Source organism: Equus caballus, chromosome 26 (assembly GCF_041296265.1).
Source record: "Equus caballus isolate H_3958 breed thoroughbred chromosome 26, TB-T2T, whole genome shotgun sequence".
Classification (NCBI taxonomy): Eukaryota; Metazoa; Chordata; class Mammalia; order Perissodactyla; family Equidae; genus Equus; species Equus caballus.
The window spans coordinates 48,726,296-48,740,667 of record NC_091709.1 but is presented as its reverse complement, the minus strand read 5'-3'; the positions used below and the strand labels follow the sequence as shown (position 1 = coordinate 48,740,667).

At 42.5% G+C, this 14,372-nt stretch overlaps 1 protein-coding gene across 13 annotated transcripts in view; it reads right to left on the bottom strand.

Moving 5' to 3' along the window:
- Positions 1 to 388: 388 nt before the first annotated feature.
- Positions 389 to 14,372, bottom strand: part of PRMT2 (protein arginine methyltransferase 2) — a 29,048-nt gene continuing 15,064 nt past the window's right edge. For all 13 annotated transcript variants that reach the window (XM_023630373.2, XM_023630377.2, XM_023630378.2 and 10 more), the window contains 5 exons: positions 8,027 to 8,202; positions 4,553 to 4,682; positions 3,515 to 3,651; positions 1,760 to 1,931; positions 389 to 1,011 (listed from right to left, as the gene is read on the bottom strand). In XM_023630373.2, coding sequence (XP_023486141.1) covers positions 979 to 1,011; positions 1,760 to 1,931; positions 3,515 to 3,651; positions 4,553 to 4,682; positions 8,027 to 8,202 — 648 coding nt within the window. In that variant the 3' untranslated portion in view covers positions 389 to 978. The remainder of the gene's footprint in view (positions 1,012 to 1,759; positions 1,932 to 3,514; positions 3,652 to 4,552; positions 4,683 to 8,026; positions 8,203 to 14,372) is intronic.

The window sequence follows — 14,372 nt, the reverse complement described above, 5'->3', positions numbered from 1 at the left end:
TGTAACTCCATGCATGCAATGTTCAACACCACACAAAAGTAATCTATAAGTGTCAGAAGTCAAGCATTACCCTCAGGAGTGGTACTGAGAGGAAGGGGCACTTGGGGCCTTCTGGTTGTTGAAGGATCTTGGCCAGAGAGCTGGTTACATGTGTGTCCACTTGCTGAAATTTCATCCATCTGTATACTCATGACTTGTGCAGTCTGGGGTATATTTTTTATATTTCAATAAAAATTTAACTAAAAATCAAAACAACAACAAAAAATGTAGATCTGGCATGGAAGTTTCTTCATAATATTAGATGAGGGAAGGTTACAAAGCAATATGGAGCACAATCCATGCTTGGAAAAAATAACATATACACACAGAAATAGGATATACACCAATATTCATTAAAAAATATTTATTGAGCATGTACTATATCCAACACGTAATTTATCTGGAAGACATCTCTATAACTGTACTATCCCATGCAGTCCCATCGCATGCATTGCCACCTCTAGGTCCTGCAAGGCTTTGTACAACCCCACATTCCGCATGTTGAGTGGATGAAGCAAGGGCAGTAAGGAACCATTAACACAAGATGCATGAACAGTCACTTTCACAGGAGTACAAGGTTGATGTGTGTGTCCCACGAGTTTAGAACTAAACTAGCTTAGGAACACTGTGCCACCAACTTACCCACAGGTCGGCACTGTGGACACCACTGGTGGACACCTGGAAACACAGCCTACCTCTAGAGGAGAGACCTGGGCAGTGACAGTGGTGAGGGCAGTTCCTGCTGAGCCCACATACATTTGTCTGGGGAAGGACCCTCACAATGGCCCCAAGCCCACAGATAAGGGTGTTACCACCTTTCAGGCAAGTAAGAGTTCACGGGCTTTCACAAGAACGTGCATTCGCATCAGCTGCGTCTTCATTCACTCATATTCACTCCTCTGCTATATGCACACTGCTTCCCAAACAGAACTTCAACTGTCATCTCCAGATTGGAAAGACTTTTTCTCCAACCTGACAAGGACAAAGAAAACAAATCAACCAAATAATAAATTGTTTCAATTTGATTAACATGTGGTATTTCCTAACAATAATTTAATATTGGACAAGAGAATGGCATTCAGGTGCAGAATCTTTTTTTAAATGACAAACATTTAAACTTTTAACGTAAAATTATCATAAGCAAAGCACAAAACAGGTATTAAATAATAAAGGGAGACCATTAATTGTTTTCTTTTTTCTCCTACATTAACCCTTAGTCTGAAGAAGAGAATCCATTTTTCAGTGGCCTCTGTGAGACATGAAGCCTGAAGCCCCCGCCCGGCTATACTGTTTCCTTGTGGGAACAATGGGCTCTTCAGTCCTCAAACCACTGGCACAGTCAAAATGTGACACTCACACCACACATCCACAGTACCCTCTGCTGAAGGCACCACGGTGTGTGGAGGGCTGCGCAATGGCTCGGCCCTCCACCCCTTCTCTCCAGCCTGGGCTCCCCTGGACAGGAGGAAGGGGTGGCCTCTTGGCTGGTGTGGGTCTGTGGTCTCACTGACTGGCTGTGTCACAGAGGACATGACTTACCTTCCTGCACCTCCATTTCCTGTTCTGTAAATAACAGCATCCAGTTCCCACCTCGAGGACTAGAAAAATGATGCAGGCAAGGCGTGGCCATGGGGTCTGGGCACAGTGGGAACGAGTGTCTGCCATTGTGTCGCCACAGACCCAGCACCGATGAATATGACTTTACATGCAAATATCTTACTTTCTGTGAAGTGGGGTCTTGCCTGGAAGCAACAGACCAACTCAGAGCGACGGACATATGTCTCCTCCACACTGGGTTTCTCTGCAACACAACTGAGCCTGTGACCACATCTCCCGTCTGGACGGAGACAGGCTCGTCCATCATGAACAGCACTTGCTTCCAGTGGGTGGTGCTGTAAGACAGAGCGTGGCGTTACCTGGAGCTTGTTCCTCTCTGGGAGCCTTGACTTGTCAGGTTTACCACGGGACACACACTCAAGCCCCATGATCAAGATGGCCTTTATGGGACACTGGGATCCAGTCACAACAAGGCCAACTCCAGACACAACCCACCGAGGACACGGCTCCTGGACACTGCTCGGGTTCCACGAAGGGTGAGGGTGGCTCACCCTGGTGGCCCAGAGGGTGCATGGCGGTCACCCACCCAGGGCCATCCTGCTCCTTCTCTAAGCCACTGATGCCCAAGGTTCTTGTTCCCGTAGTTAAAGCAGGAATTACACTGATGAAATCATGATCCAAAAAGTCGTTTTTGTGACAGTTAGGCTGAATGTGAGCAAGATGACTATAACGTATGGGAGAAAATAGTTACACTCTGGGAATCTTTAAGCTCTGTGGGATCTGACCCCCAGACATGCCCACACTGTCCTCGGCCCAAGTGCACCTGGCATGGGCCCCAGGGCCCCAGCATCACCCCCCACAGAGAGGCACTGGCTGCCTCTCCCTGTTTCTCACATCCTCCCTGACTCGAGGGCTACTCCTGCTCAGCCACCATGGCCCATCACTAAGAGCGCATCCTCGGGATCTGCACCTGCACCCTGACTGTCCCCACCTACAACCCCTCAGCAGACACTGAGGTGGACCACCACCCAGGCACACCACTGTCCCCTGGTGGGTTCTGAGGTTCCTGCCCTCATCCGGCAACAGCTCCCATCTGCGCTGGTGGGCTCTGGAAGGAGGACCAGCCAGAGTCCCAGCCCTGCCATCTCCATAGTATGCTCTGGGCAAACAGCCCCTCGGCCTTGCTCTCTTTTCACAAAAGGATGGCTGGTCCTTCCAGGCCCAAATGGCACAGCCAGCATTAAACCCAGGCACTTCTACGACCCCATGGTGCTTGCTCACTTCACCTGACTGCTACGTCTGCAGGGAGTCTCCAGGGCAGTTACTGAAAGGGCAACGAAAGCCCCTAGATGAAGGCGGTGTTTCCACAGGACCTGCTGTCTACCACACCACAGATGTCAGCTTTCCAGTGGGCACACAAGCACGCACACAGCCACAGAATGTTATCACACAAAAAATTTGTCTCAAGAAACATTTGCCTTCCCCGAAAAAGTCTGAGTAAAACCCCCTAAAATTCTGTTGACTGTTTTGTGTTAGACCATAAAAAGCTGCAGCAGCGCTTAGGGCAACTGAGAGAAGATTAAGCCTGCTCCCTCGCAGCCCTGTGTCTGCTCATTCACAGGTTCCAGGAGCAGCCTACGGCAGCCCACGGCAGCGGCAAGTGGGGGCACAGACAACAGACGCACCTGTACACACAGCCTGTGCCCTAGCGCCCACCTACCACCCGCACGCCCTAGCTCCAGGCCACAGCTCCCCACCAGAATTCAGCCTGGCCTGGAGAGTTTAGGTCAACTTCAGCATAAGTAGATCTTCACTTCATGTCCCTGTCATGCCAACAACCTGAAGGCAAACCGTTTTGCACCCCTCTGAGAGCCACTGTGTTTGCACAACCGCCCGCCAGGGAGGGGAAGGCACTCACGGGTGGAACGGTCCCGTGCTCAGCACCAGCTGCGGCTCGTCCTCCTCCAGGTTCTGAAACCAGACACTGAACCAGGCTGTGAATCCATGCAAGGTGCCAGCTTTCTTGATATCAAAGCACAGCTCACCTTTCATTGTCTGTGTTCAAGCAAACAAGAAAACAGACATGGGTTCCATAAGCACGTGACGTGAGGCCGCTGTGGGCTCTCTGTGAGTGAGAATTAGTAACTCTGTCCTCCGCTTGGCCACATTTCATAAACCCACAACAATGCACTGAACTAAGCAGGCACATCATCTATTTCAGTAATTATGAAACAAATTCATAACTTGCTAGTTTAGCTGAACACATCAAAAACCACATAAAATTCCTTCTAGGGAAAGTAAATATTAAAACTTGCATTATGAATTCAAATACGGCAGATAATCAGAAAGGTTTCAAGCAACATGGGCCTCACCTGCCTAATTTTCCACCCCCAAATTCAAGCACAATACTCTCTCTTTTCAACTCTCCATACATAGAAAGTTCCAGGCTGGGTCTCTACAATGCCAAAACCAACTAAAGCTTCAAAAGTTCAGTTCGCACGTTGTTTTGCCATCAAAGCTCCAGACAGGAGCTTCACACAGTGACCTCCTGCTCCTCTGCCTCAGAGCACACCCTTAAAATGAGATCACCCTGAACTCACACGTGCCAGCAGAGGGTAAATAAAAGAAAGAATTTTAAGAATTCTGTCATCAATGGTAGCTAAAAAAATCTTTAAAAAATTTTTGATTCAAATTCCATGATGAAATTAGATATAATTTATTTGAATCTGAAGATTCTGAGAATATTAAACATACATCTAAAAATAATTGAAGATGTTAAAGAAGTTAACTAGGAAGAAAACAATGTAAAAATACAAGAGGAAATTAATATTAAAAAAAAAAAAAGACTGGGAAAATCCATAGCAAAGAGTTCATAAATTCATTTACTTGCATAACAAGTTTCTCTCACGCACATGTTAATTTTTAACGTGAGAAGGAAGCATTCATCTTTTCTCACCTCTAGATCAGCGATCTGCACAGTTCTCATGTCCAGCTGCAATATAGTGCATGGTTCAGAGAGACAGTCTTCTGGTTTCAAAATGTGGTTATACTTGGGCTTCGAAAAAAACTCCTTAATTGCTAAAGATCTGGGGAAAAGGTCAAAGTAATTGCTCAAATGCATTTACCAACATCTCAGGCTTTGACACACACGCGTGACAACCTGCCTTCTGCTTCTGTGTTAGCAGGAATTCCAAAACACTGTCTGCAGCCCCGAGGGCAGAGGCTGCGCTGTGGAGGGTCCAACCCTAAGAGCCCCCGAGCCCTGGGGCCTCCCTCCCTCCCTGCGGCCTGGCGGGGGCTACTTGCAGCCTTCCTGAACCTCTGCCAAGGTATGAGTAATGGGGTGCCTCCCTTTTGTCCTATTCATGGGGTCTGAACACACAGAGACCAACCTTCACCACAGACCTAGGAGACACAGGAGCTGCAGTGTGTTCCCTTCAGTTTTAGAATCTATTTCATTTCAAAATACCTCTCATGGATCTGCTATTACACAGCAAATAAAAAAGAAATGCCTGTTCTAGGTCACTCCACAATAAACGTAATGCCTCAGCAGGACTGAAGCTGCTCACTTGAGCCCGGCTCTCAGGAGAAATCCTCGTGTTGTTTCGACACAAACACAGAAACAGATACTGGGCCTCCTGCGGGACCCCTCTGCTTGCAGCCCCTGTCTAACACCCCACCTCACTGGCTGAACCCTGTGCTTGCCAGAAGGTAATCTATTATTTACCACAGAAATGTTCCAAAGATTAAGCCAGCAGTAACTTCTGACACAGCAAATAAAAGTAAACATTTTAGTAAACATTCCACTATATGGACACATTTTTAATATTTTCCTGATGATAAAAATAACTATAAATTTATAAAGAATTTGGAAAATACAGAAAAGCATAAAGAAAAAATTTAAATCCCCCATACTCCTGCCATAGGACTTTGATATATTCACTCACTTTTCTCCCCCAAAGACATAGGTATACGTACATATATTTGTGCAAAACAGAAGCCATCTGTATAAACAGTTTGTGTCCTCCCCATTTAAGTCTCTTGACACTATCTGGTATCATTAGATATTCCTAAAAACACTCAGTTTTTAAACAGTGGCACAATTCTCCATCAGCTGAACATACAGCAATTTAACCACATCCCTATGGAGAGCCATTTGTTTCCAGTGTTTTGCGTGTAGACTCGAGAGCACCATGACTCCGTGATGTGTATCTTCAGCAGGAGGGTCTGATGGTGGTGGGTGGACCCGACCTGCAAGGTCCCTGCACCCACGGGGTCCCTGCACCCACGGTTCTGGGCAGATGGTGCTCTCTCTCTCCCATCACACCTGCAGCTCACGCAGCATGAACACTGAATTTTAATTTAATCTTTGCTCATCTAGTAGGCCAAAATGGCATTCTTTTTTTTTTTTTTTGAGGAAGATTAGCCCTGAGCTAACACCTGCCGCCAATCCTCCTCTTTTTGCTGAGGAAGACTGGCCCTGAGCTAACATCAGTGCCCATCTTCCTCTACTTTATATGTGGGACGCCTACCACAGCATGGCGTGCCAAGCAGTGCCATGTCCACACCCAGGATCTGAACCAGCGAACCCCAGGCTGCCGAAAGAGAATGTGCAAACTTAACCACTGCACCACTGGGCCAGCCCCTCAAAAAATGGCATTCATTCTAATTTGCATTTTAATTACTAATGATGTTGCAATTTTTTTCAAATATTTATTGGTAACTTTATTTAGTTTTCATGAGTTGCCTGTTCCGTGACTTGGCTATAATTTCATATGTATAGACTTTTTCCTTTTGGTGAGGAAGAGTGGCACTGAGCTAACATCTGTTGCCAATCTTCCTTTCTGCCTGAGGAAGATTTTCCCTGAGCTAACATCCTTGCCAATCTTCCTCTATTTTGTACACGGGACGCCACCACAGCATAGCTTAATGAGCAGTATATAGGTCCGCACTTGGGATCCAAACCTGCAAACCCCAGACTGCCAAAGCAGAGCACATGAACTTAACCACTACATCGTCACTGGGCTGGTCCCTGGATATTCATTTTATTCTAATTGACTGTTAAGATCTGGCAGCTGGTAACTTTCTCTAAGTATGTAGTCATTGCCTTTTTTAATTACATTTTTGCTGCTTTCTAACACAGAGTCTGTCAATTTTTTTTAAGTCTAGTGCCTCTTTCTTTGTTTCTGTTGACTTTCTTTCCATTGAGGACCTGACACACAGGCCCCCACAGATTCCTGGAGTTGATGCAGATGTTTTAACACAAAACTCTTAAATCCATGTGGAATTAAATTTTAATGTATGGTGTGAGAAGAAAAGAACTTTCTCCAAGGGGCTAAGCAAGTGCCCCAGAATAATGTGCTGCCCCGGCCCTCACTCCCACCTCCTCCACACACCATGAGGTCTGTGCTGGCCACGGCCTGTTCGCTGTCTTTTCTGGTCTCAGGAGCACAGTGTGTCAATCACTCTGACCACTGAATGCTAATGCCTGGCCACGTGAGAACATCCTCACTGCTCTGTTCCGAAGCTTCCCAGCCCTTTCTACTCACTGTTTCCTGGAGGAACTATGGGACCCCTCTGTCAGGGACCTTCCCCCCACCCACGGTGGGATATGGATGGAAGACAAAACGACTCAACATGTTAACCAGGGAAGTTTCATACCTTTATGTTACTATTTTCTCTTTTTTAAAACTTTTCAATAAAACAAAAAGTCCCAGAGGCCCTGTCCTGCTGCCAACTCTCCATCCGGGTGTCTCGCAGGCGTCCAGGCTCCTCTGGCCCTGGCTGCACAAACCAAAGTTTCTTGCAGCTTCTGACAAACAGTGACCCTTCCCTGACTTCCAGGGCCAATGCTGGGTTTCTCCTAATGCTCACGGCACCCTCGGAAGGGGAAGCAGCCCGTTTACGTCACCATCCTTCTCAGAAAAGGAAACACTAGAAATGTAAAAGCCTTATCGAGAAATCACCTTATGTTAGAATCTGAAGTTCAACTGTACAAGTGTGTCTGTATCTTAAAAACCAGGAAATCAGCTATTTTGGAGCACTGCTTTCTTTCTGAAATGCAAGGAATGACTTCACTAATACATTTTCTGATCCTTATTAAAAATTTACAGCTCTTACTGGGAATATACATTTGTGTTTTAACGGCCCACACATTTATAAAGGCCTCATTTCTAAACATGACCTTATTTTTCCCATTACATTGGGGAACTTAAGACTGCAAAAGACATTTCAATTCCCATCACATCTGCTATCAGTTTAAAGGCATTAAAGGAAACATGCAAAATTCTCAGGCACGTGAGTAAATTTAGATTATCTGCGGCATGTTCTACTACAGAGTATAGTTATTCTGTGTCTAAGAAAGTCTGTGGTTTGCACTGCCCAGAGGCCCAATAAAGCGGCTGGATGTGCCCTAGCTGCAGACACTCACTTGAGGGCACTGAGGTTGAACTCGTAGGCGTTGTCCCAGAAGAGGACCTTGCTGCGGTAGTCCCTGTCCGCACTGCAGGGCACGAGGTGCAGCGCGGCTGTGGTCGGCCAGATGACCCCATCCTCTTTCAGCCACGTGTCCCGGGCATACAGGATGGACTCAATCATGAACTCGAACTGCACGGAGGGAGAGACACACAGGAGACACGGTGACTGAGGCCCATGTCTGTGCAGACCTCCCTGGCTGCAGACAGTCTGGCATCTTTATAAGCTTCACCCCTGACACCATTACCAGCCAGGATAAGCACTGCCCAGCCAACAAGTCTTGGAGGAATTATCTTGTACCCACATACTGATGGTCACCGATTCCTATCAGTCTGGATTTAAGTCACGTCAACTCACATGAGAATTCAGAACTGGGGCACGGCTGAGTTAGGAGAAACCTTCCCTCTGGCTCCACCTCAGTCACTCAGTTGCTACTATATTTTAAAGAGCCCCTCAGCACTGCAGCGTTTTAACTGTCAAATGATCTCAGTTTGGTCTGGGGTATTCTCAGAATTTTTACAACCCTGTGACTGAAATCACTTTTTAAAAACATGAAAAGTCAAAGCAGGAGTGCCACAGAGGTTCACGTTCATTAAGTCAGAAGAGCAGCCATGCACCACCCTGCGTAGCTCAGAATGCCCCAGCAAAGGGGGCATGTGCCATCTCGACTGAGGACATGGGACGCTGACAGCCCCCAGAGGCCACGCTTTGCATTTGGGAGGGCGTGCCAGGGAGGAGGCCAGAGGCCCTTCATCCTGTGGCTAATGGGAAGCCACAGAAGGGTTTTGTTTTTCTTAAATAACCTCAGGCAGGTTTGATTATAGAAGTAACCCATGTTCAGTATGGAAAAGTTTAGAAAAGCACAAACAAAAATAAAAATCATGAGTAAACTAGCACCCAGAAGGAACACTGTTATCACTCGGCTGCTTATCTTCAAGGATTTTCCTTCAGTCACACAAATATACACACATGTAAAAATTATATACGTATAATTTTTTATTTCTTAAATTATCATATAGTAAATCACTTACAGCCCATGAATTTTAACACTTACATAGATCTGTGTAACCACAACCACAATCAGGATACAGAACAGCTCTGTTACCCCAAAACATTCCTCATGCTATCCTTTGTGGTCACATCCTCTTGCGATCACTGATCTGCTCTCCATCCCCATGGTGCTGTCTTTTTTGAGAATGTCATATAAATGGAATCATACAGTACATAATCTTGTGAGCCTGGCTTCTTTCATTCACAATACCAACTTTTTCATATACTAAAAAGTCGTGTTCTGTGTCGTGTATCCTGTTCTGTTCATCTATCTTTTCTTGTTACAGTATCACACTTTTTAATTACTCTAAGTAATCTTAATCCCTCCAGCATAATGTCTTTGGGGTTTGTCCGTGTCATTCACGTACCCACAGTTCATTCCTCTGTATTACTCAGCAGTCTTCCATCAAGCGGATGGACCACAATTGTTTATCCAGTCACCTGCTGAAAGACACCTGGGTTGTTTTCAGTTTTCTGGCAATTATAATTAGAGCTAGTATGAAATTCACATACGGGTTTTTGTGTGAACATAGCTTGCATTTCTAAGAAATACGCAGGAGTATAATTGCTGGGTCATATGATGAGTATACTTACATCTTTATAAAAAACTGCCAGACTGTCTTCCAGAGTGGCTGTATGATTACACATTCCCACCATTGTAAGTTTTAGTTGTTCCACATCCTTGTCAGCACTTGGCAATACTGTTAGTATTTTTTAAAATCTTAGCCATTTCAATAGGTATGTAGTTATTTCTCATTATGGTTTTAACTTGTATTTCCCTGATGGTTAATAATGTTGAATGTTTTTTCATGTGCTTGTCATCCATATATCCACTTTGGTGAAATATCTGTTCAAGTCTTTTGCCCATTTTTCAATTAGGTTATTTTCTTCCGGTTCAATTTTGAGAGTTCTTTGTGTATTCAGGATACATATCAGATATGTGATTTGCAAATATTTTCTCCTAATCTTAGCAGGTCTTTTCATTCTCTTAACACTATCTGCTATAGAGCAAATATTTTTAGTTTTGATGAAGTCCAATTTATCAATTTCTTTAATGGATCTTGCTTTTGAAGTCACATCTAAAAACTCTTGGCCTAACCCATGAAGATTTTCTCCTACGATTTCTTCTGAAAGTTATAATACCTATAACAGTATAAGTATTATACTCTATGCAACTAGATCTCAAATCAATTTTGAGTTAATTGTTTTGTGTGAAGAATGAGGCTTAAAGCTGAAGTTTTGTTGGTTTTTTTTGCATATGGATGGCCAACTGTTCCAATTTCATTTGTTGAAAAGACCAGTTTTTCTCCATTAAATGGATTTTGTTCCTCTGTTAAAAATCAATTGACCATATATGTAGGAGTCTATTTCTCCACTCTGTTGCATTGACTTGTGTGTCTATCCTTCACCAATACCACACTGTGTTGACTACTATAGTTTTATACTAAGTTTTAAAGTCAGGTAGTATAACTCTTCCAATTTTATTCTTCTTTTAAAAATTATATCAGCTATTCTAGTTTCTTTACATTCCACATAAATTTTACAATGAGCTTGTCTGTATCTATCAAAAACTCCTGCTTGGAGTTTTACTGGAATTGTATTAAATCTATAGATTAATTTGAGAAGAGACATCTTCACCAGACTGTGTACTAGTCCATGAGCACTGTACATATTTCCACTCATTTAGGTCTTCTGTGATTTCTTTCACAGCATCTTACAGTCTTCAGCACACAGCACTTGAACATGTTTTATTAGATTTCTAAGTATCCTGTGATATAAATGCAACTATAAATGGTATTGTACATTGCTAGTATACAAAAAGATGACTGATTTTTGTGTGTTGATTGCACTCTGTGATCTTCTTAAACTTGCCTATTAGTTCTAGGAAATTTCATGGAGATTCCTTGGGATTTTCCACAAAGACACTCACGTTGTCTGACAATGGGGACGGTCTCTTTTTTTTTGTTTTCAGTCTATGTCCTCTTATTTCTTCTTTCTCCTTTGCATTGTTTAGGTTTCCAGAACAATGCTGAACTGAATGGCAGAGTGACCCTGACTCATTCTTGTGCTCAGGTGAAGGCACTGATCCTTCAGCTGCAGGTTTTTGTAGAAAATGGAGTCATGTAAAGTCTCAATTAAAACTTCAAAAGGCAGAGCACCTTAAGATACAAGGAAAATCCTAACAGATCTAAAGGGAGAAAGAGACAGTGATACCATAACAGCAGGGAATTCTCAACAACGGACTGATCATCTAGATAGAAAATCCGAAGGAAACACTGGACTTAAACTACCTATTGGACCAGATGGACTAACACCCCATCCAACATTCCATTCAACAGCACCAGGATACACACATTCTTCTCAAACACACACAGAACAGTCTCCAGGATAGGTCATATGTTAGGTCACAAAACAAATCAATAAATTTAATAAGACTGAAATGATATCAAGCATCTTTTCTGACCACAATGGTATGAAAGTAGAAATCAAAAACAAGAAGAAAATTGGAAATTCACAAATATGTGGAGAATAAACAACATAATCCTGAACAAACAATGCGTCATCAAAGAATTCAAAAGAGAAATCAAAAAATATCTTGAGACAAACAAAAATGGAAACACAACATACTAAAACTTACGGGATGCAGCAAAAGCAGTTCTAAGAGGGAAGTTTACAGCAATAAATACCTACATTAAGAAAAAACAAAGATCTCAAATAAACAATCTAACTTTGCACCTCAAGGAACACGAAAAGAACAAATTAGCCCAAAGTTATTAGAAGGAAGGAAATAACAAAGATCAGAATAGAAATAAATGAAATAGAGAGTAAAAAGACAATAGAAGAGATCAATGAAACTAAGAGCTGGTTTTTTGAAAAGATAAAGAAAACAGACAAATTTTAGCTAGACTTACCAAAAAAAGAAAAGGACTGAAATACATAAAATTATAACTGAAAGAGGAGACAATACAACTGATATCACAGAAATACAAAGGATCATGAGACTACTACAAACAATTATTTGCCAACAAAGTGAACAACCTAGAAGAAATGGATAGGTTTCTAGAAACATATAACCTACCAAGACTGAATCATGAAGAAATAGAAAATTTCAACAGACCAATTACCAGTGATGAGATTGAATCAGTAATCAAAAACCTCCCAACAAATAAAAGTCCACGACCAGATGGCTTCAATGGTAAATTCCACCAAACATTTAAAGAATTAATACCAAACCTTTTCAAACTCTTGCAAAAAACTGAAAAGGACAGAACTTCTCCAAACTCATTTTACAATGCCAGCATTACCCAATACCAAAGGCAGGCAAGGACACTACAAGCAAAGAAAATTACAGGCCAATATCTCTGATAAACAGAGATGGAAAAATCCTCAACAAAATATCAGCAAACTGAATTTCACAGTACAGACGGTCCCCAACTTATGACGGTTCAACTTACAATTTTTTGTCTTTCCATGGTGCAAAAGCAATACACATTCAATAGAAACCATACTTCAAATTTAGAATTTTGCTCTTTCCCTGGCCTAGCAATATTTGGTACAATACTCTCACATGATTCTGGGCAGCAGCAGTGAGTCACACCTCCCAGTCAGCCATGTGATCATGAGGATAAACAACTGATACACTTACAACCATTGTGTACCCACACAACCATTCTGCTTTTCACTTTTACTCTACAGTAGCCACTAAAATTACAGGAGATATTCAACACTTTATTATAAAATAGGCTTTATGTTTAGATTATTTTGCCCAACTTTAGGCTAATGTAAGCGTTCTGAGCACATTTAAGGTAGGCTAGGCTAAGCTATGATGTTCGCTAGGTTAAGTGTATTAAATGCATTTTTTTACTTACAGTATCTTCAACTTATGATGGGTTTATTGGGATGTAACCCCATTGTAAGTTGAGGAAGATCTGTATATTAAAAAGACCATACACCGCGATCAAGTGGGATTTATTCCTGGGATGCAAAAGGATGGTTCAACATAGCAAATCAGTAAACATGATATACAGAGCCAGCCCTGACGGCCTAGTGGTTAAAGTTTGGCACTCTCACCACTTTGATGGCCTGGGTTGGTTCCTGGTCGTGGAACCACACTACTTGTCTGTCAGAAGCCATGCTGTGGTGGTGGTTCACAGAGAAGAACTAGAAGGATTTACAAGTAGAATATACAACTATGTACCGGGCTTTGGGGAGAGAGAATAAAAAGAGGAGGACTGGTAACAGATGTTAGCTCAGGGCAAATCTTTCCCAGAAAAAGAAATAAATGTGATATAACCCATTAAATAAATGAAGGATAAAAATCACATGATCATCTCAATAGATGCAGGAAAAGCATTTGATAAAATCCAACTACCTTCCATGATAAAAAATGGGTATCAGGGAACATACCACAACATAACAAAGGTCACATAATGACAAACCCACAGCTAATATCATATTCAACAATGAAAAGCTGAAAGCTTTTCCACTAAGCTCAGAAACAAGACAAAGATGCCCACTCTCCTCACTTTTATTTAACATAGTCCTGGCAGTCCTAGCCAGAGCAATCACGCAAGAAAAGAAATAAAAGGTACGCAAATTGGAAAAGAAGTAAAACTGTCTCTATTTGCAGATAACATGATATTATATATAGAAAACCCTAAAAACTCCACCAAAAAACTGTCAGAATTAATAAACAAATTCAACAAAGATGCAGGATACAAAATCAATATACAAAAATTAGTTGCGTTTCTATACATTAACAAACTACGAGAAAGAGAAATTAAGAAAACAATCCCATTCACAATTGCATTAAGAATAAAATATCTAGGAGTAAATTTAACTAAGGAGGTGAAAGACTTGTTCACTGAAAACTATAAGACATTGATGAGAGAAACTGAAGACACAAACAAATGGAAAGATACCCTGTATTCCTGGACAGGAAAAAACAATTCTGTTTACATGTCCCTACTACCCAAAGCTATCTACAGATTCAATGCAACCCCTATCAAAATTCCAAGGACATTTTTTACAGAAAGAGAAAAAAAATCCCCAAATTTAAATGACCCCAAAGAGCCAAAGCAATCCCGAGAAGAACAAGGCTGGAGGCATCCCACGCCCTGGTTTCACACTATACTACAAAGCCATAGCAATGAAAACCGCGCGGCACTGGCCTAAAAACAGACACAGACCAACGGGACAGAACAGACCCCAGAAACAAGTACACACACACCCCCAATACACGGTCAACCAAC